The sequence below is a fragment of the Alosa alosa genome, chromosome 14, assembly GCF_017589495.1.
Source record: "Alosa alosa isolate M-15738 ecotype Scorff River chromosome 14, AALO_Geno_1.1, whole genome shotgun sequence".
NCBI classification, from domain to species: domain Eukaryota; kingdom Metazoa; phylum Chordata; class Actinopteri; order Clupeiformes; family Clupeidae; genus Alosa; species Alosa alosa.
Window position 1 is genome coordinate 9,864,578 of NC_063202.1, and position 25,812 is coordinate 9,890,389.

Genomic DNA, 25,812 nt, shown 5'->3' on the forward strand with positions numbered 1-25,812 from the left:
TTCCTGAGAGTGCCAATCTGCATGAATCAGAGCCCTTCCAGTCACAGTTTTGAAGTGTTGTGCAGAAATAACAATAAGACAAAGGAGACAGAGATGTCTCACAAGTCAGATTGACAGAGTCAGACTGTCGGATGTAAGCAGGGACCACTTTCACTTCAGGTGTTGGAATACCTAAATGCATAGGCACAATATATGTGATTAATAGTTGTTTATTATCTGATCTCAACAAAGGCAAACTTCAGTGACAAAGATTGGTAATCGCATGCTATTAGTGTATGCAAACTGACCTTGAGCTTGGGTGTGCTTAGTAGGACCTAGAAATCAACATAAAAAAGAGAGGTAACACTTTACTTTAGGTTTCTACATAAGAGTGACAGTGTCATGTCATAACGCTAACCCTAACTTATCATGACAAAAACAGAATGACACTTGACAGAGGCAAGTGACAGAAATGTTATGTCATAAACGTTTACGACTTGTTTATAATGTTTATGACATGTTCATGACGGTGTCATGTCACTCTTATGTAGATACCGTCAAGTAAAGTGTAACCAAAAGATATATTAGAGAAGCAGTTACAGTGTGATGAACGATTGTGGAATAGTAAAAGCTAGTTTCATATTCAGCTTCAGATACACATCTCTGCATTCTAATCCAGACCTACGAGCCAACCATCTTTCTTATTTTATTAATAATGAAACTGTGGCGACTGACATGGAGCCTTTGCCATGCCCCGCTAATTACCTTAAATACCTAAATATCGTAAATACCTAAACAATATACCGTGCATAACCGGATCTGTCTAATCAGTAAACTAGCAATACTGTTAAGCACATGCTATATATTAATAATTGTACACTGACCTTGAGCTTTGGTGTACTGACTAGAATTTAAGAATGTGGACAGTTAGATGTACCGCATAACATAGTATGACCGCTGCATGGTCTTGCCACTTGCTACACAAGAAAATAAAACACATTTCCCAAGTTTTCTCCATGCTCTACTTCTGCAACTCCTTGTAAAACTGCAAGTTACATTTCCCAAGTCCTCTCCACCTCCTACTCCTGTAACTCTTTGTAAACATCAAGTCTTACATGTTCTGCCCTTTTGTTTCTCAATGTTCAACAATGCATGCTAGACAAGAACATAACTGCTCGAAGTACTTGAACATCAAGTGTGAATCAATATAAACTTGTGTGTACTGGTTTCATAAGACAGACAGAATACTTTGGTGACACACAGACAGAGTATAATTTGGTGACAGCCAAATGCAGATCAGTATAAATGTTTCTGCGTGTATAAATCTTATATGTGAAAGTCAGAATGTAATAATCTGCAAATCTTGTAAACTCACATTAAGTTGCAAAAAGGACATAGACATATCAGATGTTGAAACCAGCAAATTTGACAATTTAATGGAAAATATAAGCTCATTTTGAATTTGATCTCAAAAAAGTTGGTGCTGGGGCAACAAAAAGCTGGGAAAGTTGTGAAAAGGTAATGCAAATAAAAGCAGGAATATTTCATAGCTAATCAGGCTAACTGGCATACTATTGGATATTAAAAAGAGCATCCCAGAGAAGCAGAGTCTCTTGCCGAGGTGTTCATCTCTCGGTGAAATCTTCCGTGGGCAAACTTTATACGTTTTTTTGGGATTTCATCATCTAGATAATACTTAATATCATTAAAATATTCAGAGAATCCAAAATCCAGTACTTTGGGGACTGAAATGGCACTGGATTTCAAAACCTGTTACTGTAGAGAAAATTATTGTATAAAACTTGCCATATATATTTTCTATGAACACAGTTTGATGCCCCATTAAAACTCTACAATGCAACAAAGAAACCAAATAAAGACATGATCCAGAAATGTCTCCGTCTTATCTGGGCCCAAGCTAGTTCATGGTGGACAGAGGAAAAGTGGAAAAATTTGGAATTCCTTTTGGAAATCATGGACTCTGCATCCTTCAGGCTAAAGAGAGAGCATCCTACTTGTTGTTAGCACACTGTTCAAAAGTGAGCATCTATGATAGTAAGGGCATGTAATAGTGCCTATGACGTGGGTAACTTGCACATCCGGGAAGGCACAATTAATGCTGAATGATGTAAACAGGTTTTTTCTTAACTGCTGTGTCGGGAGCCAAAACTGGGTTGCGGAACCATTCTGGGTGGGTCGCGTAGCTTGTGGTTAAAAAAAAAAAAAATGTTTATGTGGCCGGTTATATTACACATCATTTTAGCAGTAAACACAAGTAGGCTATGACCCTGAATATATGAAGTAGGATATGGTTTCACTTAAATTGAGACAAAATGGGACAGAAACCCCAGTGTGCGGTGTTCACTGAATTGCTGGCACATGAGGGAAAATGCCACATGGAAACAAAGCAACCCTGTCAAAGACAAAGTACTTTGAAAGGTGACATCAGGAGTTGAAGACTTCACAAATATAATGCCAAACACCAGCATGTTCCAAACAAGTAGGCCTACAGGCACGTCACATGTCTTACCATGTAGCTCACCATATCTGTTGGCTTGATCACTAAAAAAAATATATGGGTCGTGACAAATGAATGTGGGAAACTGTGCTTCCCAAAGCAGGACAAGTTAAGAACAACTGTTTTAAACAACATGCTTCCATCAAAGACAGCTTTGAGGAGCATGAATATTTTAGGAAAATAAATAAAACAAACAAATTGCATTCTGCACATAATACAAAAGTACTGTACGGCTTCATAGCAGAAGAGTCCAGATTCTACAATGTGTGTCCGGAATATAATGCCCGGAATCGTAACAAACTTCTTTTATGACTACAGAACATATTTGTACTACTGTAAAAGTTTGTTTCTATTCCGGGCATTATTAGTGGGGTAATTTATGAGATACACCGTTGGTTCCGTTAGCGCCTGCTCGAAGCTATTATCCTGATAGCGCTAACTAGACCAATGTTCGACCAAGGGAAAAAGCTTTGGAGGGGGTTTTTGGCTCGAGGTCATGGTGCAAAGGACCCTAGGGTGAAATTACTCCGAACCATTGCTTTAAGCGGCTGTGATCCTATATTGAGCAAGAATGAGACAACATTTCATTCTCAAAACTGCAGTAATTGATCTCCTCAATTCCCAAACATTCACAGACTGTTGTAACATGTAAAAGAAGAGGTGAAGCAGCGTAGTGGTAAGCATAGGCTACCCCTGTCCCAACTTTGAGATATGTTGCTGACATTTTATTGTCCCAACGCTGTGGATCAGGCTGCTCTGAGGCCTTTGGTTAGCATGTTCAAGAAATTGGAATATTTGATGCATGTCAGGAAATAGATGGCCATTCTGTGTTAATCCGGTGTACCTTTTTTATAATTTTGTTCAACCTATTAATCCACATCTAAGAGCCAGCAAACTTGTTAAAATTAAAGTATAAGCACAAACAAAAGCATTCACAAGGTCAAACCGATTAGTTATTTTAATTTACCAAAGCTCAGTTTCATATTGTAATGGGGATCAATAAGATTCAGATCGGTGATGAAAGATTCAAATGTATCGTAGGCTATGCTAATTATAAACTGAACACAACTTATAAAGAATGGCATTGTATTACTCACAAGCAAGGAGCATAGTAGTCACAACAGAAAGGGCGAAGTAAAACAATTCCATCGGTTCCACATCTATGAAGCAACAGAAATACTAATGTCCACCATGTACTACTAGTACAATGAAGTAGTTTAAGGGTGGGACACAGGAACACTAGACCTTTCTCTGACATGTGTATCACTTCCCCTGTGGTAACATTCGCTGCTGCTACTGCAGTACTGTACAAGTGTCACTTCTGTAACCACTGCTGATGTAAAAAAAAAATATATATATATATTCACTTCCTAAAATATGTAAAGGGTTCAAATGTCTTTGAGAAACAGAGATATTGGCATATGACTATGGGTAAATAAAGTAAAAAATGAGTTTACAGCTAATTCACAACAAAAAAACATGTACTTCATTAAGTAGCTGTGAGAATGTGTGACCAAAAAAAACCTATTAAGCTGATGGTCAGACAGCAACACATCTATTGAATGCATTGTCAGTGGTGGTCTTTTCTACAGGTGTTCACTTTGGTTCCTTTGAAGATACAGTAAGTGAAGATTGTGATCTGTATGATTTCTACTGATGCAGACTTGCAGAACAGGAAAAGACAACAGAGAGAGTGTGATGACAATTAGAAGTCGGCCATCGTTCAATGAAATGATTACCACAACCACCACATCCTGCACAGCAGAAAAAAGTGAAGATTCTAGAGTGAGACAGACTTCAATATCATAAGGCACTTTGGGGAGATCTCAAAACATGCAGTTCATGTAAAACAAACCCATCCGCAAAACAATCCCAGCAGGGGATTTGAAGATGAATGGGCATCTCCACCATCTCAGAAAATGAGTGTACTCATCGACAACTATCACAAAACACTGCAAGCTGTCACTGATGCCAAAGGAGGCAACACACAGTATTAACTAAGGGTATGCAAACTTAACAGGGATCATCTCATTATTTTTCTGTATGATGTCCCCCTGTTTGCAATGTACCGTATACCAGAAACAATATAAAGTGTTACAGATTCACTAGGGTTCATTCTAACTGGCGATGAACGACAGCAACAATGCAGTTTTAAATACATTTCACTTGCCTCTCTGGCACAGAAAGATGACCCTATGAGACAGATGAACCCTTGTTAATGCACTGACAGACCATGATGAGTTAAACAACCCAAAATGTCACTCATATATCACAAGTTGTAGGGTAAATGGGTATTTCAAATGCAATAATAATCATACATTTAATTTGTATACTTTATATGTATACATATATTTGTGTATTTTTCAAGACACTCAAAGACGCTTTACAGATTTCACATAGATACATAAATACAGGTACACGGACAGAAGGCACAAGCAGAAGACAAAACTAGAGAGGTAGGCAATGAGAGGGGAAGAGCTGGGCAAGTCAGTTAACAGGAAAAGGCCAGTATGAAAAGGTGGGTTTTGAGGGCCTGTTTGAAGGACGGTGGGGTGTTTGATTGTTTGATGTGGTCGGGGAGGGCGTTCCAGAGGGATGGTGCAGCAGCTAAGAGGGGCCTGTCACCTGACGTCTGGAGCTTGGTCCTGGTGGTACCAAGTGTGTTTACATCAACAGACCTGAGGCGATGGGTGGGAGTGTGGCGAACGAGGAGGTCGGAGAGGTATGGAGGGGCAAGGCTATTGAGAGCATTGTAGGTGAGGAGAAGGGTTTTTTTGCCAGTGGAGGTTGTGGAGGATAGTGGTGATGTGGTCACGATGGCGCGTGGAGGTGAGGAAGCAGGCAGCTGAGTTCTGGACATATTGAAGTTTATTGGTAGTTGTGTTATATGTAGTCCATAAGGAATGCTGTTGCAGTAGTCCAGAAGTGATAAGGGCATGGATGAGTGTTTCAGCTGCGGTGAAGAACAGTGAAGAGCCGAGGCGTGTAAAGTTGCAGAGATTAAAGAAGGCAGTTTTGGCGACGTGGTTGACATGTGTTACACTTACCCCCCTATTTTGAGTTTTTGCTCGAAATTGCACACCGCCTACTAACAATGGCGCTGTTTCCACATACTTTGACTTATATTCAAGTGCTTGACCTCTTTTGAAAGTTGAGTCAGATTATTTTGGTACCAATAGATTAACTGTGTGATGAACTGTCAGAGAGTGGCAAAGGGTAGAATTTGTTTTAGGCGGTTTTGTACATCTCTGCAAATGACCACATTCTGCCATCTTGGTAATTTATTTTCTCTTGGAAACACAACTGAGGCCCACTACCAGGTCTTGTCAATCTGTATCTCAAAGTAGATCAATATAGAATGAAATATGAGTACTTTAGACTAGGGTTTCTCAACCTAGGGGGGCACTGGGAACGTGTTTTTAAAAAAAAAAAAAAAAAACTTTCATGGTCTTCACATATTTTTGGTGAAAAAATAGGCTACCTGAAATAAATAGGCTATTTTCATTCATGGGTTTCTAACCCCTCTACCGTCCCAGCTACATTTTACTGTTTATCTATGCTCAGTGGTCATACAGTGCAGTTTGGGCGTGCACACGCCCGGACTCATGTCCCCCAGCCCCAGCTGTCGTCATCTCTATAGTAACGCATAAACACAACCCAAGTTTGCGGCTTAACAGTTTAATAACCAATAAAAATGTACACAATTCACTGTGACGTCTTCATCTTTAATAAAACAACACAAACGAACATGGCGGATAGCAAGAAAAAGTGCCGACAGTACAATGCAAATTACATCAATTTTTAAATGTTTTTTTTACCCAACCAGTCTCCTATTGCTTCTAACAGTGGGCTACATCTGCTTCATAATAAAATAGGCTCATAGGGACATTTTCTTATAATTCCAGAAGAAACCAAAACAGCACAGTAATGGGCTCGTTTTTTTATTTAAGCAATATAGCATGAGTGTGAGTGGCCTATAGCCTACCCAGGGGTGAATATTTTTTATTTTTTTTATTTTTTTTAAAATTGTGTGTGTGTGTGGGGGGGGCGCGCCAGAGGATCAAAGTAAGGTCAGGGGGGCGTTTGCTCAAAAAAGGTTGAGAACCACTGCTTTAGACCATTATTTGCCAAGGTATGCTCATGCGTTTTGTAAAATGCCTTATGAAAACTCCCCATAGGACTTTTGGTTACCCAAAATGCATACTGACAATAAAAGGCTTACTGTGTGGCACCCAGTAGTGGTTTAGAAGCATGGTCTCAAATAAAAGGTAATGCTTTAATGTTTCTTGAAGACTATTGGATTGGTTGGAATGTATGTCAGGAGTTCTGATATAGAATGACTACACAAATATGGAATGATTACACAAAATCTCTATTTTTGCATTGTCTTGGTTCAATGGATGTGTATAAAATGGAACTATACATATGCACAACTAATATTGGATAAAACAACATGCATGTTCAATTTCTAGGAATTCCTGTGAATATTTCAAGACTCTATATGCTGCATCTACTTATTGCTCAGGGATATACACTGCAGCTAGAAAGTAGGGAAGCACCAAAGGCAGAGGAGGGGGAGGAGGGCATTTTTGCTTAAATTTAATTGAGACATAGTAAGATTAATCTGACAATGTAAAGCACTATACAGATTGTATATGAAAAAGAGTCCAAGCTTTCAAATGGTGAATGCTACATAGCAATATGGCGCATACAATTGATTTAGTATGCTGGGGGGAGGTGGGGGGCACAGTAATTGTCCCGACTTCGGGATATCCGAAGTGTAATATATCAATAATCAGAAGGAGAGCTAAACATGTGATATCAACATGTGACAGACATCAATCAAAGACACTGAGGACTCCACGTGGCCAAAAAAGGAATAACAGTCAGACGTTATGACACCTTGACATCATCTTCCACCCCACTCTGTCCTTCTTAATTTCACTTGAGCCTTGTTAAGTTGCCTATTTAAACCTCCTGTCTTCATGAGCTCTTTGCTCAGTCTTGAGTTGACACTTGTGCATTCGAGCAAGCCTGTCTGTGAGTTGTTCTTAAAGTTTGTTTTCCCTTGCGTGATCTCTTGTTACTGACCTGTTACTGGCCTGTTTTTTGGATTAGGTGTTTGTTGTCTACTATCCTTGGATTTGTGAACTGATTCTGACTGATCACTGGATTTTGTCTGTTCCCTGTTGGATACTTCTGCCCATCAAGTAAAACCCTATTGAGTTCTTTGTGTTGGTCTCTGCATTTGAGTCTGATCACATTACCTACGCAGGAGACGTGGGTTCACTTCCCAGCTGAACTGTAAAAGTATTACATGATGCCCCATTGCAATTATTAATTACATAATGTAAACAATACTATTGATATAGCATCAGCTGCATCACTTGCATTTTAATAAATCTAATTATGCTTTATTGATATGAAAGAAATAACATAATTGTTGTGAAAGCTACAGGTATGACATATTACATTTTTTTTCAATCGCTAACAAGCGCTTACCCATACTTCAGATACTTTTTCTAAACTCTTTACACAGACTCACACAAAATACAATTGGCCAAATGGATAATTTTCTTTTCAAAAACATATTTTGTTAAATATATACTAACACATCTTTCTCTGCACACACTAACTTTACCAAAACACTGGAAATCTGACTCAAAATGAAATTATTCTGTCAAAGAATAACACTTATTTTCACTTTACAAGGTACATGCAGTCAATCAAAGTACACCAGGTTTCAAAATACTGGCTATTGTTGACATTACAAAAACTGCATAGACTTTTATGTTTCAGTTTTACAGGTACAGTATGTGCATGCAAAACATGCAATCCACCGTTTTTACACTACTGTAACAGTTAGCATGGTGTAGACACTGCTGAAGTCATTCAGTCTGCACAACACAATGTCATTCAATGTCACAACGTCAATGTAATTTTCCTGCTGTGTAGACTGAATATGAGTAGGCCTATATTCCTGTATTAGACTGTAGGGAGTCTCCTTCTGGTTGGAGCAGTTTGGGGCATCAGAGATAGAGCTGTACACATGATAAACAGACTAGAGACAGAGAGAACAATGGAATGAGGGTTAGATATACTTATAAGGGGAAGCCAATGATGACACTGATATTTATGTAAATACGTGAATATACTTACATCCTGATCATGATCCAGGCCGACTGTCATTACTGAAACCCACAACAAAGCCGCAAAGAGGGCAGTGGAACTATTACTTCAAACCCCTAAAATAGCATATCTATTCTGGTTCCAGTTATTATGTAATATTGGCTTCTGATTCTGACAAATCACTTACAAATCATATCTCCATACACAAGTGTTCTTACCTGAGGCTGCTGCTGTAGATGGCATTGCCATGTCTTTAGATGCCATTGCCATGTCACCCATCACACCAGGCTGATGGAAGACCAAAAACATCTTTACATATTCAACTCATTCACGCATTGAACAGAGGATAATTCATGTGGATTTTACTGGGCTAGTTTAGAATCACACAATATCAGGTAGTATTCTGAAAGAAGAATTTGATGAAATATGTGAATATGTTTTTCTCTTGTACTTCCAGCAGTGTTAGTGCTCCTAGATCCCATACTTAGATCACCATCTGTCCAATGTAGAGAATATTATGTGAATACATACCCAGTACACCATTCAAAAGTTATTTTTATGTGATCCGTTGACACACACACTTACGTCTAACAAAGGAAGCATCTACCCATGGTCTGTTAAGACAGAGAGAGTATCAAGTTGTCCAAATGAATGTCATTGTAGACATTGTCGTTGTATTATTGCATGTGGATGTTGTTATGCTATGTAGGCTACTTTTTTGGTGACCAATGCACGGACCTAAAACGGACAAATATTGTTCACGAGTGATTTTTTTTTTGGGGGTGATGGGTGTGCGTACCATAGCATTAATTCCTGCAGGCGCCCCTGTTTGATATATACGTCTTGCAATGCACACACACACACACCACATAGCTTATATCAATACCCCCCCCCGCCCCCAGTAACTGAACTGGATGCCAGTGTACTGAAGTCTACACCCCCCCAACCCCCCCTTCCTTATTTTCAAATCATAAAGTTGGCAACCCTAATTACTAATGAGAACGTAGTTAGTTTTAACGGAAGATAACAAAACATATGGACCGTGATATGAGCAAATGTGAGCTTCTTCACAACGACGAGATGTACAAGAAGGCAACAGAGTATTACTTAAATAAAATAAAGACCATTAAATGCTGTAGAGCTATGTAACTGTGAGCTATGTAACATTGAGTTTGCCTACTGATGTTACGAAGCTGTAACTTACTACTGCCTGTACAAACACTTTTAAGTTGGTTTACATCTACTGGCTAAAACAGACATAGTTATATATCCATAGAGATCCTTTACATCTTGGCCAACATTTGTGATTACATGTTGTACCTGTCAGTAACGACAAAAGACAAAAGTGTATTTGACGTAAGTCATGCCTAGTCCATTGGATTTGTAAGCGGTCTCACACATCAGCAGTTAATTAAATCTTCTCTAGTGAGTTCTATACTGCCATCTGGCATATAATGGCATTGATCACTTTCATAATCTATATTATTAGCTATTACCAAAAGGGATGGGAAATGTCCTGTCTGCTACCTTTGTTCATTTAACAGTCAAGTTACATACATCACTAATGCAATACTGCCTACAACTGCCTACACAGTCAAAGAAAGTTGAAACGTAACTTTATCAGATAAAACCTTTGATTTGCAATATTCAAAATGCATGTGTACTTACCTACAGTAATTGAGACTGGTTGAAATGGGTCAGATGCCAGTTGAGGAGTTGTAACTGTATAATAACAACTCAGTGACATTTGTGCAGGTGGCCTTACACCTGACCAGTGGATCAAATCCTTCCCTGTGCTCTGTAGCTGGCATGATGGCTTTGGGTTATTGAGAGGCTTTCCCCCCACTAAGAAGAAGCACTGAGACACAAGAGGGGACTGAGGTGTCAGACAGATCAGATGAACTGTATCTGTCTCACTGATGAGCTGAGGAGACACCTGGAGCTGTGGAGGTCCTGTGGGATGATAAGAAAGGCAGATTACGAATGATCTTGTAGTACAAATCTAAATCTGGATCCAAATCTAAATCTGACTGTCTTCTTGCATTGTCCATACTGTATATCCATTCAGTATATGTCTGTCATATTATGAATGATACATGAACACGTACAACATCTACACACATGACTGCAAAGCCAACAGTAGTCATACCTCCATCATCAAGTTTGCAGATGACACAGTGATCTTGGGCCTGATTAGTAACAACAATGAAGAGTTCTACTTGGATCAGGTTGATGAGGTGGCACAGTGGTGTCAATCTAACAGTTTGACACTGAATATCAATAAAACCAAGGAAATGGTAGTGGATTACAGAAGGCAGCAGCAGAACTACAGTTACACCCCACTAATGATCAGCGGGCAACCTGTAGAGAGAGTCACAAGTTTTAAATACCTTGGTGTCCACATTACTGAAGACTTAACATGGACTGTTAACACTCAATATGTTCTGAAGAAGTCTAGACAACGACTCTACTTCCTTCGTCAGCTAAGGAAATTCAAAGTTTCTACATCCATTATGAAGGCCTTCTACACTTCAGCGGTTGAGAGTGTTCTAACTGGTAGCATCATCACCTGGTATGGGAACTCCACAGTTAGAGATTGTAGTACTCTGCAGAGAGTAGTGCGCCAGCTGAACGTACTATAAGAACTCAACTCCCTGCTCTACAAGATATCTATTCCAGAAGAGTACTCCTAAGAGCCCAAAAGATTCTGAAGGACTCTTCTCATCCTAACAATGGATTATTCCTACCGCTGAAATCAAGAAGACGCCTATGTAGTCACAAATCCAGAACTGAGAGACTCAGGAGAAGTTTTATCCCCAGGCCATCCGAACTCTGAACTCACACTATACTGACTTTGCACACATTCACTCCTCAGCACTCTCAAACATTTCCCAACTCTGAACTCACACTATACTGACTTTGAACTCATTCACTCCTCAGCACTCATGACCCCCCACACACACACACACACACCCACACACACCTTCAAGACTTTTAGCACTTTTACATCCCTCCCTATGCTACAGACCTTTTATTTATTTTTTCTTATTTCATCACACGCCAAAAACACACACACACACACACACACACACACACACACCTTTTGCACACTTTTTATTTATTATTTTTGATTTCTCCTCCATCTACCCATGTCCTTGATTGCCTAGCCTTTCTGCCCCCCCCCCCCACACACACACACACTTACATCATCACTGTCATCACTTCACATACATACAGCACACTGCTTGCTACAGTAAGCCTCCTCTACATACTTGCTGCACACTGCCCCCCCCCCCCACATACACACAGCACATTGTCTTCAGGATCTTCTCCAACACACATCCTCTACATACTTACAGCACACTGCCCCCACCTACCCCACACACACACTACACACACACACACACACACACAGTCACTGCTCCACTCCCTCCCACCCCACACACACATCTTCACTGTCATCACTCACATACATTACATACACTCTGCTTGCAATAGTAAGTCCCTGCCCCCCCCCCCCTACATACACAGCACATTATTTCATCAGGAAGCTTCTCCAACACACATCCCCAACATACTTACAGCACACTGCCCCAATACACAGCACATTGTCTCATGAGGAAGCTTCTCCAACACACATATTGCACACTGCCCCTCCCCCATACACAGCACACTATCCCATCTCCCCTGTCATCCCCCCCAACACACACACCAAGACCCCTGGCAGTTGGGTTAGCCCCTTGAGCCGTGGATTTGCCCAAGGTTTCTTCCTTGGTAAGGGAGTTTTTCCTTGCCCCTGTTGCTCTTGGGTGCTCCTTGTTGGTGCCCCCCCCCAATCCCAATCCTCCCCCACCTTTTTTATGCAGCCCTTGCCACTTAATCTACTAAACCCCTCTTCTACTGCACTTTTTACCCCCATTAATGCACAAATAGGCTGACACCAGACATAATTTCACTGCATTTCTTACTTCCAGTAACTATATGCATGTGACAATAAACTTCCTTGTATCCTTGTAACACGTGACCTTTTTATAGACCCTTTCAACAATAAAAACAAAAACAATGCTTGAACATTCTATTTGGGCCCCAATCTACTACTTCTGCATTAAGATAACATATGGAATGTTAAAAAGGAAGTCTTGTGGGGCCAACTATGATGCTGATAATGGAACTCTCTTGAAAGGGTCTATAAATGAGCTTAAACATGTGCATTTTCTTACCTACAACAATGACCGTAGAGGAGGCAGAATAGGGAGATATCTCTGATTGTGTTCCAGCATTATAGAGACATGATAGTTCAATTTCTGCAATCCCACTTTGACGTGGCCATGTGAACAGATAATTTCCAGACAGTGCCAAGTTGCATGATTCAGAGTGCTGGTTGGAGACACATTTTGGCAGATGCACCGGCTTTATACAAAAAAAAACAATGGGAGATACGATACTGAGATAAGGCACAGGTCAGATGAACTGAGTCAGACTGTCTGATGACTGCAGGGACTACTTTCATAGAAGGTCGTGGAAAACCTAAAAATCACAGGGACAAAATATGTGATGAATGATTATTTATGATCTGATCTCTAAGGCAGGTTTCAGAATGACAGGATTAGTAATTAAGCAATCCGAACATGTTTTCGCTCAGTGATCCCTCTTTTCTTACTGATGATGACATGTGATTAGGGCTGTCAAATTAACACGTTAATTGCAATTAATTAATTACAGAAAGAATATCGCGTTAAAAAAAATGAACGCTGATTAATCACATTTCACATCTCATTAATCACATTTGACCCAGTGCAGCCTGGCTACAGTAACTGAAGGAGGTAGACAAGAAAGCACTGCTTGGTCCTGTGAATGAAACATTTAGCCTATGAAATGCCCAGACCACTTCTGTTGACAGGAGCATCTTTCTCTACTGTTTCTGCAGTACACTTAACATAACGCTTCCAAAATCATTTTGATGGCATATTACCTCTTATAGTAACATGACGAACGGCACTTCTGCAAATGTCTGAGCGGCACTCTGTAGGCGATTATGGTTTTAAGTTCCTACTTTGTTGAAAAAGATCCTTATTTAGTTAATATTTCGCTTCTCAACCAGAGGGGGACCCCGAGAGAAATCTTGTTACGGATGCCTTATGTTAGTGCATCATGATATATATTCATAATCAAACACTTACGTTGAGCGTTGGTGTTCTGAGGATCTAGACATGTAGGAAATAAATACATATGTATATGATATACATGTATAAGTAAAAACTATTTCAGTATGCATTCACAAGTTAACTGTTTCACATTCAGCTTCAGATCTTCTCTTCTGTCTCATCACTGTCATACATGATCCATAACCACATTGATAATGGCTCCTACTTAAACATGCTCAAGGAATATTTGATACATTTCAAGAAATAGACAGAACCACTGTGTTAATCAGGTGTATTTGTCTAATGTTGTTTTACTAATTAATCCACATCTAAGAGCCAATGGACTCTTAGTTCATTAATCATAAAAATAAGAGTAAACACAGAATCAAAAATAAACATTACAGGTCATTTATGCAAACAGATAAGTTATTCTCATTTAGTAAAGCTCAGTTTCATTTTGAAATGACCATTAATATGTTTCAGCTCAGTGATGAAATTATGAAATCAGATCTATAATTTCCCTATTTTAAAATTGAGCAGAACTCCCAAAGAATGCCATTGTACTACTCACAAGTAAGGAAGATGGTAGATACAAGTAGTATAACATTTCCATTTACAACGCAACAGACACTAATGTAGTCCACCATCAAATGCAATTAAAGTGAAATAGTTCATAGGTGGCACAGGAAAACAACACGCATCACTTCCGCTTGTGGTGACATAAGCTGCTACTGCATTTGCAGATGAGTGACACATAAGTACATGTCCACAAAGACAAAGGCTGATGTTTTCAAAAATCTTACTGTCTTAAATGTGTATTGTAAATATTTTACATCAGCTGAATAGTTATAGGATGAAAATGCACGAAATTATGGACCAAACTGCATGTTCTTTATGAAGTAGCTGTGAGACAGAAGAACTGATTGATCAACTGATGATCAGACAGGAGCAGGTCTGTCTTGTATGCCTTGTCAGTGGTGGTCTTTTGTACAGGTGTTAACTTTGGTTCCTATGAAGTGAGGTGAGGAATGTAACTTGTTTGACCTACTAATGCATACGGTACTTGCAGGAAAGAGAGACACGGTAGAGGTGCTATCGTGACATTAGCTGTCAGACATCATCTAAAGATTACCATCACCACATCCTCATGTCCTCACATCCTGCTGAAATTATTTTTAGGCTGATATTAAAGTTAAAACTCTAGTCTTTGAAGACAACTGCACATATACTGTCTTTAAGCAAAAGGCATCTTTGGCAGGTGATGTTTCAGACATTTACAATACAGCAATACTTCCATCTTTCTTCTTTCAACATTTTTTAAAAGAAGTGTGACCAAGATGGGTAGTGGCTGGCTTGAGGTGTCAGTGAGAACACAGTCAGGTGAAGTTCTAGAGACTTTTAATTGGCATGTGTGTTGTAAGGGAGGAACAACATGACAGAATACAAGACTCGGGTCAATACCACAACACATTATTCCATGAAAATAAATAGATGTACCGCAGAGCGGTACAAAATATGACCGCCGCCCAGTCCAGCACATTTTTTCCACAAAAAGAAATCACGCTGAAAGGCCTATATGATTCTAACTGTCTCACTAAATTGCATTATCCACACTCAATTCTTACTGGTATCTGCTAGACAACAAGTACCAAAACATGATTAGTTCATAGATTTCACATGTAAAATTCATTTTATACAACCCCACCTCCATCTTGCCTGTTTATAATTCTGAGAAATTCTTGATTGTTTGTGTTATGTCTGTTATGTGTGTGTGTGCGTGTGCGTGTGCCTGTGACATTACTGTGAATGTATGTGTGTGTGTGTGTATCTGTTTGTGCACATGTGTGCACATGAAATGGGTTAACATGACCCCTGGAGGCAAACATACGGAAAAAAATGGTCATCCTAGGCCCTACAGTTCTCAACATATTCACAGAGAACTGTGTCTGCCCTACCCTCCTTTCGGGGGGTCCAGTCCAGCGGGGGAGCTACAGATCAAAATGAAAAATGACGGTTCCATGCTATCCATGTGGGGGTACATGCCCACCAAGTTTCGTGTACCCTGGTCTTTCAGTGTCCCGGGAATCCTTGTTGGTGTACGTCACTAAATGTACACATAAATTATTTTATTGTAAGGCCCCCCATGAACGAAAGTACACAAAACTTGGCATGCATTCGGAGGGTGTCATAATGATCTTACACTTTTAATTTCGTGCAGTTTTGACCTTGTCAGCCAGAGATATTGTGATGAAAACACCACATTTTTTGCTTTTTAATTTTTAACTAGGTGGCGCTATACATGAAATAAGTGGTAATGGGATGGGTTGACATGCCCCCTTAAGACCAACATATATAAAAAAAAGATGGACCTCCTAGGCCCCTACGGTTCTCGAGATATTCACAGAAAACTGTCTCCGGCCACCTACAGGCCAGTTGGTGTATAGTAACATAAATTAATTTATTGTGTGGCCCCCCATGAACGGAATTCCACAAAACTTGGCGTGCATACAGAGGGTGTCATAATGATCATACACTTCCAATTTCGTGCAGTTTTGACTATGTTAGGTCACAGATACCTTCAATTACAACACCTCATTTTTACTTTTTTGTGTTTAACTAGGTGGCGCTATACATGAAATGAGTGGTTATGGAATGGGTTGACATGGCCCCTTGAGATCAACATACAAAAAAAAAATGGTCCTCCTAAACCCCACGGTTTTCGAGATATTCACAGAAAATCTCTGTCTGAAAATCTGTGTCTGCCCTACCCTCCTTTCGGGGGGTCCAGTCAAGCGGGGAGGTTACAGATCAAAACGAAAAACGATGGTTCCATGCTATCCATGTGGGGTTACATGCCCACCAAGTTTCGTGTACCCCGGTCTTTCAGTGTCCTGGGACTCATTGACGGAAATTTGGGCATGCGAAAAACTGCGCGGCGGTCATAATTAGGCCATAAATTAGCACCCCTGGCTAAAACTCCACAGCTCCACCTCTGCAGGCCAAAAGAGGAAGAGACACAGGCAAGCCACAAACAATGCAAGGCCAGCCAGGGAGAAAGAGGAGGACCCAGCATGGTAGAGCTGGGCCATCACAATCTGGAAAGGCACAATTAATGCTGACTGTTAAACTGCTATAATCCTATATTGAGCAAAACTGGGAAAATGTTTTATTCTCAAAATTCCAGCAATTAATCTCTTCAATTCCAAACATTTGCAGACTGTTGTTAAAAGAAGAGGTGAAGCACCATAGTGGTAGATATGCCCTTATACCAACTTTTTTGAGACATAAAAACACAAACAAAAGTATACACAAGCTCAAACCGATTTGTTATTTTAATTTACCAAAGCTCAATTTCATGTTGCAGTGACGATTAATAAGATTCAGATCTGTGATGAAAGATTCAGATGTATAATATCCTAATTCCAAACACATCATATAAAGAATGCCATTGTATTACTTACACGCCAGGAGCATAGTAGTTACAACAGAAAGGGTGAAGTATGTCATTTTCATCAGTTCCACATCTATGAAGCAGGGTTGTGCACAATTCGAATTGCAATTCTGCTTCCTGTTTGCTACCTCAATTGAAATGCAAGTGAAATTCAAGAATGTAATTGAAATTTAAGAGCCAGTTTCAATTCAATTCTGGAATTTTGCACAAGCCTGCTATGAAGCAACAGAAATACTAATGTAGAGTCCACCATCAAACACCACATATAGAATGAAGTAGTTTAAAGTTGGGACACAGGAAAGGTTGACCTTAATCTGGTGTGTGCATCACTTCCCCTGTGGTAACATTAGCTGCCACTGCAGTGGCAGACAGGTGTCACATGCTTAAAATATCGTATTTTTCTACGTATTCCTCTGACCAACAGTAACTGTGTAAAGCATGCATGTAGCTCACTAGCCCAATGTGTCTCAGGCAGAATAGATTCTTGTAGACATTTACATTGGAACAATATTCTTGATCGTATTGCTTTCAGCATTTTCTTTGAGCACTGTATGATTCCTGTTTCACATAAACTGAATCAATTAGACATTAGACATTTAAAAAACATTCATTTCTGGTAGACAGGTGTTGTAGCTTATGCTCTCCATGTGTCTTCACAAAGACAAAAGCTGACGTTTTAAAACATTTGACTTGCTAAAATATGTATTGGTAGGGTTCAAATGTCCTTGAGAAACAGACATCTCTTGCAGAACAGGAAGAGACCATAGAGATAGCGTGATGACAATTATAATTAAGCCATCATGCAATGAAATATGAAATGATTACCACAACCACCACATCCTGCACAGCAGAAAAAAAGATTCTGGAGTGACAGTCTTCTGATCTGATATCATTGATCCTCTTTGAATGAGAATGAGTGAAACATGATGTCAGGGAGCTGTGATACACACACTGTAGATATTCAGTGACCTCACACAAAATGTTTATAGCGATCAGACATTCAGGCTGGGGCCCATGTATCCTTTTGTGAACTGCTATAGGAGGAGTCAATAAGCCTATTTCACACCGGCATTTTGAATATCGATAAGCCGTATACTCACTTCCGGTTAACAATGGCTTATGGAGAAACGAAAGTTATCGGATCTATGTACAAGTTTACAAGGAATTCGCGGCATCTGCCAAAGATCAATCTATCACAGGTGGCAGATACTGTGGAACTGCACACGGTTTACAGGATTTCAGGGCCCTGGCCTCCTGGGCCAATGCATGGTAGGCCTGTTCATCTGTGTGTGTGTGTGTGTGTGTGTGTGTGTCTGTGTGTTCTGCATATCTTCGTGTCTATACCTGTGTGTGTATACCACTCTCTCTATGTGTGTACAACAAAACCACAATGTGATCAGTGACATCATTAAGACAAAACCATAAAACAGGTTATGTAGCTCCATTAAAGGAAATGACACTTTTGCTTGACATCATATATTTTTCCAGTCTTGTCTTGCCTTCTATTGCAGACCATTCATTTTAAGAGAACATGGGTTTTATACCTGAAGTTGCTTTAGTAGATTCCAATGGCCTGCTCACTCTATTTACCAGGCTAATAAAGGACACCATATTACATAGTCAACCCTTTGTCAATAAAAAAGCAAAACATTTTCATTCATATGTGTTTTTAGAATCACACTGTATAATACATGTAATAATATGCAAGACATTTGGTAGTCGAATACCTATCTATACTCACTACAGTGTTAGTGTTCCCAAGTCCCATTCTGAGATTTTCATAAACAGACTCTGGAGCTCCCCCTAGTGGGACAAGTCATTATGAGGACACAACCTCAAGAATAACCCGTTTCAGTTGCAACCCTCTCACTAAAATAGTGTGCTAGTTAGTATGCTTGTTTGCAGTTTATGGCAGTTTATACACATAGGCAATTATACAGCAGGAGAAGTATGTGCCTGTGTTCTTACATCATCTACTACATCAAAACCTCAACATAGCATGTCTGTTCTGGTCTCATACAGTACATGGTCTTATATTGCCTTCTGATTCTGACAAATCACTTACACATCATATCTCCACACATGACAATGTTCTTACCTGAGGCTGTAGATGACATTGCCATGTTTTCATCGTCCATCACACCAGGCTGATGGAAGGCCAAAGAAACGGCATTCAACTAATTTGTTCACCACAGACATGTATTTACATGCATAAAGAATTTGGTCAAATATCTGCATATTTAATGTTTCTTATACTCACAGAAATGTTAGTAAAAATATTATGTAAATATATGCCCAGACAGGCATGAGCATAAATACGTTTTTTATGTAACGTGCACATTTACACACACACACTTACCTCGATCAGGAGAACATTCTTGTCTGGTGAAACAGAAAGACAGAGAAAGAGATAAATTAAGTAAGAGTTCACAAATACTTTTGCAGTTTCTTAACCTTTTTTTCAGAGAGTAGCCTACAGTACATGTCTGTGTGATAATATAAAGTCACACGATATGTTCACACCAGTGACCTCAGAGTCTGTGTAAGGGGGGGACTGTTGGGTGTGGGAGGGCATTGGCGCCGCCAGCCATAATCCTGTAGGGCCTACGCACTGTACCTGTGGTACAATTTTTCAACGCATTATTCATTAAATCATTTAATATTACAACAATAAAAATAGCTTGTGTACTGTCTTAATTGAAACATGCTTCATGCACAAATTATAGCCTATGTTTAGGGCAAAGAGAATGGACATTTCAACATAAGGATACATTAGAAGATGATGATTGGTGTAAACTTTGTCACGACATAATACGCAGTTCTGGCGCTTAAAAAACGCAACGTTCCATTCAGTCATAAATCATTCAAGCATAGTGCTCGTCATGAAAAGAAAACAGCAGCTAAATATTTTTATAATAACAGCAGCTTTATTATAATCTTGTGTTAATCTTGTGAAACAATGTAATTTCATAATTTCCTTGTGTCCTCACTTTAACTGAATATTTGTTTTTTTGTGAGTCAGGTTATTACAAAGTAATGTCTTCAAACATGAAACATGAAAAATAAACAACAATGAATGCTCAGAATGTATTATTTATTTGAAATATACATAATAAGAAGTTAAATAATAAAAAAAACCTCTCAATTTAAATCTAAATTTAAATTTAAATTTAGTGTAACCACTTTTTTTAACACAGCATGGATTAAGATGAACACTGTTAAACCTGACAAGCAGAGACAGGTCAGTTTGAGTTCAGAAGAAAGAAAGAGAGGGTTTTGGTTATCTTGGGGGACATGCTGCCCCCACTTTGTTTCTTTCCAGTTTTTGGAGTCTGGGCAGACACCATTTTTGTACAGTGAGTGTACACACGGCATGGGTAGCTATAGCGAATCGTGAGGAGATGTCCGCTGAATGTCAAAAAATGGTATGGACTTGAAATTGCGTAAACCACCTTTTAAGTATAAGGCATCAAAACTGCTCAAATGTCCTATTGCCTCATTTAAAATAACACATGTCTCATCAGTGCAAGTTTATCCTCTCACCCAGAGCATTATTTGTTTTTCCACAAAAAAATCTTCACGGTCATATCCATATCAGACACTGGTATCTCATACCATCTTTGTGATCCTGCTCATATCCTTTTTACAGCCTCTCTGTCATTTTGATAACCTTTAATGGTAAAACATAATTCCTTATAAATCTGGAGACAACACCTCCAAAAGAGTTTCTGTTGATTTTCAAGTATAAAAGTGATAGCTTTCACTGGAAATGTTGGTAGAACGCGTACGAGGTCATCCCTTCCAGAGCATGCATTCATTGTTGACAGGCTGATGCTCTTGAAGGCTTCAGTAAGTCTGTTGTCTCATTTTGCAATTGTCAAGTTTTAGCTGGATTGCGCTCATTGAACCATCCACTGGGTCTCACATCCAATTTGAGCTGTCCCATAACCCATGGGTCCTGTTGTGCACCTTCCACAAACTCTTCAAGTGAGATTTGGCCTGTGTACACAAATAGAGACATATGTTTGTATGGATGTTTCTTTTGCGTTTGACCACGATTTATTACAAAACAGAGAGGAAAACAAATGCTTATAGTGAGAAAATTAATCACCATCTTTGTTTTTATCCACACGTTCAAAAATGCTGTCACAAATCTGATCAGGACTCATTTCCTCGCTTCCGGATGGCTTGTTATGGCTCTTTAACTTGGTAATGATCTGTTGGTAATAACAGGTTAGATCATTACTGCACATTACAATCCATTTACTATACAACCCCCAAATTAATAAAATATCTGCAATTAAGTTCAGAATGGCATAACGTTCTATGGGTTGACTCATGGAGCAATGTATTACAATATACAGTACCCTCCAGAATTATTATCACCTCTGCTAAAGTTGACTAAAAAGAGGAATATAAAATCATCTTTTGGAAATTGATCTTAAAGGTGCTCTAAGCGATGCTGGGTAGCGTCACTTCTGTTGACTTTCAAACAAAACAGAGCTAGCTCGCCAGTCTCTAGGTATGGTGAAGGGTATGTGATGATGTGGGGCTATTGTAATTCCAAAGGCCAAGGGAACTTTAGCAGGATGCACAGTATCCTGGATCCATGAAATAACTGGCCTTTAAAAAAACAGAAATCTGCCCCAGCCGTGGCACAACTGGCTGGGGCACCTGCACTCTACACTGACGACCCGGGTTCGATTCCCGCCCTGTGGTCCTTTCCGGATCCCACCCCGACTCTCTTTCCCACTCACTTCCTGTCATTCTCCACTGTCCTATCAAATTAAGGCATAAAAAGCCCCCCAAAATATACTTAAAAAATAACTAAAGAACATTTATTTATTTATGATACATTATTCATTCACAAAGATAATTGGTGTCCTTAAAGGTTGGATATTTTCTCATTTACTTATTTTCTCATTTTCTCATTTACTTAAGGCATTAAGATCAATTTCCAAAAGATGATATTAAATTCCTCTTTTTTAGTTAACTTTAGCATGGGTGCCAATAATTCTGGAGGGTACTGTAATCATGCAGTGTATGGAGAGGCACGGCGTCGAAAATGCCATGTTGCCTTAGCCTGGCGGGGCCATCCTATATCATTGAGATGTATAGTCTGGCATCGAACCATTCACCTCGCTTAATCCAAGGGGCGGGCAGAGAATTGTCTTTCAAACTGCCTAGGCATGCAATAAGCCAGCGCTACGACCATATCCATTATCCGGTCGGCAAAGCGGCAAATACATCCTTCTTCGAAAGTAATGACTTAAGTGCATTGTGTTGCTCAACTTTCAAAGAAAAGCACAAGTCCAACTCCTCCAAAGTTTGGCATAACGCCGATTCAAACAACCGCTCTCGTTAAGCCATAGCCACCTTCCTTGTTGTTCACAGTCGCAGGACTGTCGTTATCCTGTTAAGCCCGCCTTTAAGACTCTCTAACAAAATAGAGCGCTGTGATTGGAGAACATCCACGGTGCTAAGCCAATAGAAATCCCTATGGTTCGATACTAGACGTACAGGCTGAGCAAATTAATTTGCCGCCGCTAGGGTGCGTCTAGATTTCTAGGCTAATGTTGCCTTGTATGTACTATAAAAACACAAGCAAACAACCTTATTTAGTCTTTGATGACGTGGTGGGATCTCCCAACTTAATGCCAAGGATCGTAGACTAATCTGAGTTAAACCTTAAGTGTAAAAGTAAATGAGCTTAGACTGTCCTGGACGACCCAGGGGTGGCTGGGTGAAATGTGGCTATAGATCAGACGCAACAGCCTAATGGTATATACAGTAGGCACACACTCTAAGGCCACTGCCAGATTATTGTTTTCTCCCTATAAACTCAAAGGCATTTCCAAAATTGCATTATAACATTTGTATACAGCTCACAGTAATAGGAAAATGATCTTACTTTTATTAAGTGCTTGACTTCGGATCTGTCCAGACGGCCATTTCCATCCCTGTCATAGACCTTAAATGACCACCTCAGTTTATCCTCGAGTTTGCCCCGGAGAACAAGGTGCACAGCAGCCACATACTCCATGAAGTCTATTGTGTTATCCTGAATGAAACAGTCAAGAAAAGAATTGTGGAGAATGTAAAAAGTACAGTACAAGGAACAGAATGAGGTAAAACACTATGAGTATACTGAAAAGAGTACTCTGTTAAAGTTCCCTTGTATCCTCACCAGCCCAAGCTCACACACCAGCTCACACACAAAGCACAGAAATCAGAAGGAGCACATGAAGTACGTGAATGCTTAAGAAACTTTAAAATTAAGTTAATTTTGTATAGAAGTGTGTTGATGCTACAATAACTTAAATGGCGTACCAGCCCAACTAACTCCCTTACCTTTTTATATTTTATTCTATTCTATATTCTTGACTTTTATATTATATTTCTCTAATTCTGCGGCAATAGTGTACAGATCACTGGCTGTATTGGCGTCGCAGGCGGATCAACCGTGAGACGATAGCGCTGCATGGTGATCTAAAGACTCTTACCTGATTCGTGTCGAAAGTGCGGAAGATGTTGTCAACGTAGGCACTTTCCTCAGGTGAAGACTGAGTGCTGATGCCAAAGATCTTTTTGAATTCGTGCAAATGCAGGTTCCCGCTCGGGCACTCACTAGCAAACTTCTTGTACAACTCCTGAATCTGTGTCAAGGCCACTTCATTATCCTCATCATCACTGTATGACTGACCCATAGTTCCTCTTGTCACCAATTAATCAAAGCAGTAAAATGAATCAATAAAAAGATGTGGCTCATCTTAAAATTCTTGCCATTTTGCATCCGACATCATGTCAAAGAAGGAGCTCCTTTACTCATGCCTGATGGTGCTCTGAGGCTGAAGCCCACTCAGATCTCAGTTAAACCTATAATTAGGTGATTAAGTATTTTTAGACGGGGTTGCCAATCCTATCTTCTTCCTTTAAGTCTAAATAATTTGAGCTCAGATACAAACTGGGTTTGTATGCACATTGGACTCGTATGCACATTGGACTCTCCTGTCTCTCTATCTCTGTATTTTGTTGTTTAAATGATACTTCATGGCATGCACACACACACACACACACACACACACACACACACACACACACACACACACACAGACAGATAGATGTACCAAGCTTTTTTTTTTATTGTTTGTGTTGGGGGGGGGGGTGTATTTTTGTGTTGTATGCAACATGAGTACTACAGTAGGTAATTGATTCCCATGGTGCTATACCAAAGGAGAGAGTGTGAAGCTGTTAGGCCACTGAATGGAGTTTCCTGTTGGCAAGAATTTGGTGTCATTACAGCAAGATTAGAAGAGTGGTGGCCAATTGAAGTTTACACTACATGTAGACAATGAAAACAAACAACACCAGCTGGGCTTCTTCTATATAGTATAAGTATATATACTCTTTTGATCCCGTGAGGGAAATTTGGTCTCTGCATTTATCCCAACCCGTGAATTAGTGAAACACACAGCACACAGTGTACACACAGTGAGGTGAAGCACACACTAATCCCGGCGCAGTGAGCTGCCTGCATCAACAGCGGCACTCGGGGAGCAGCAAGGGGTTAGGTGCCTTGCTCAAGGGCACTTCAGCCGTGCCTACTGGTCGGGGTTCGAACCAACAACCCTCCGGTTACAGGTCCAAAGTGCTAACCAGTAGGCCACGGCTGCTCCCAATACATATAGGGATACAATTACAGAATAAAGGAAAGAGCAAGTGTACAGACAGATGTTTTCAGGAATACACAGTAAAATATTTATTATGATGGTTGACTCTGCCATATACACATACAGCCTGACATAAAGACAGATAGACAGGCATTCAGACATGTCTCCCTCTCTCACAGCTATGCACGCACACACACGCACGCACGCACGCATACAAGGCACACAAAGGTCATTACAAAGCATTAAGGGGTCATGTTCTAATTCTCTCGCACTCTTTATGTCTCAGGCCCCTCCCCCCACTCTCCAATTCTTGGTAAGTAGGCCTATTCACCCACCTGGATGATGCACTGCAGCCGATTTGTGCCGGAACGTTCACCACACACCAGCTTGAGAGTGAGAGAATCAATCTGCCAATAGAGAGGAATCGGGGATGATTAAGTGGCCAGATAGATTGAGCCAGGTTTGGAATTTAGCCAGGAAACCGGGGGACTTCTATACTTTGTGATGAGTGTCATGCACGGAGCTGATATATAGAGCTGGAGAAAGTAAGGAGCTACTGCCCCCATTCACTTCAATGGTCATAGTCACTTCATGTGGCTGATCCTGCCAGTTCATCTATCAATACTGACAACATTTCAATAATAAGCATACACATTCCATGAGATCACCCTAAACCTCTTTTTGTTTACAGTGGCTTACTGTCGGCACTGTTTACCAATATCATTCATTATATCTTCTTATATCTTTGATTTTGCACTAAAGATTTAGATTAGTAATTTAATATATCTTTATTATTTATATGTATTACTTCCTCTGTGAAGCTGAGCTGGCTCTGAGTCTAAGAATTGCATTACTGGTTTTGATGGGAAGTCTTTATCAATATGTCTTGAACATGAACTTGTTTCAGTGTAAATTTTAACG

General features: G+C 39.8%; 1 protein-coding gene and 1 long non-coding RNA gene across 2 annotated transcripts; both read right to left on the bottom strand.

The window, feature by feature from the left end:
• Positions 1-10: 10 nt before the first annotated feature.
• On the bottom strand, positions 11-3,638 carry LOC125307384. Its single transcript, XR_007195697.1, has 3 exons — positions 3,595-3,638; positions 288-314; positions 11-171 (listed from the first exon to the last, which is right to left on the bottom strand). It is a non-coding gene; the product is annotated as an uncharacterized LOC125307384 (long non-coding RNA).
• Positions 3,639-20,154: 16,516 nt separating this feature from the next.
• On the bottom strand, positions 20,155-24,190 carry LOC125307253 (guanylyl cyclase-activating protein 2-like). Its single transcript, XM_048263126.1, has 4 exons — positions 23,725-24,190; positions 23,133-23,282; positions 21,333-21,438; positions 20,155-21,220 (listed from the first exon to the last, which is right to left on the bottom strand). The coding sequence occupies exons 1-4, from the start codon at positions 23,926-23,928 to the stop codon at positions 21,099-21,101; spliced, it is 582 nt and encodes a 193-aa protein (XP_048119083.1). The 5' UTR covers positions 23,929-24,190; the 3' UTR covers positions 20,155-21,098.
• Between the last annotated feature and the right edge of the window lie 1,622 nt (positions 24,191-25,812).

Coding starts and splice junctions, on each gene's coding strand:
- LOC125307253 (XM_048263126.1), bottom strand. CDS start 23,928: ATGGGTCAGTCATACAGTGATGATGAGGATAATGAAGTGGCCTTGACA. Junction 23,283..23,724: donor GCACTTTCGACACGAATCAG/GTAAGAGTCTTT, acceptor TGTTTCATTCAG/GATAACACAATAGACTTCAT. Junction 21,221..21,332: donor TGTGGATAAAAACAAAGATG/GTGATTAATTTT, acceptor TTGTGTACACAG/GCCAAATCTCACTTGAAGAG.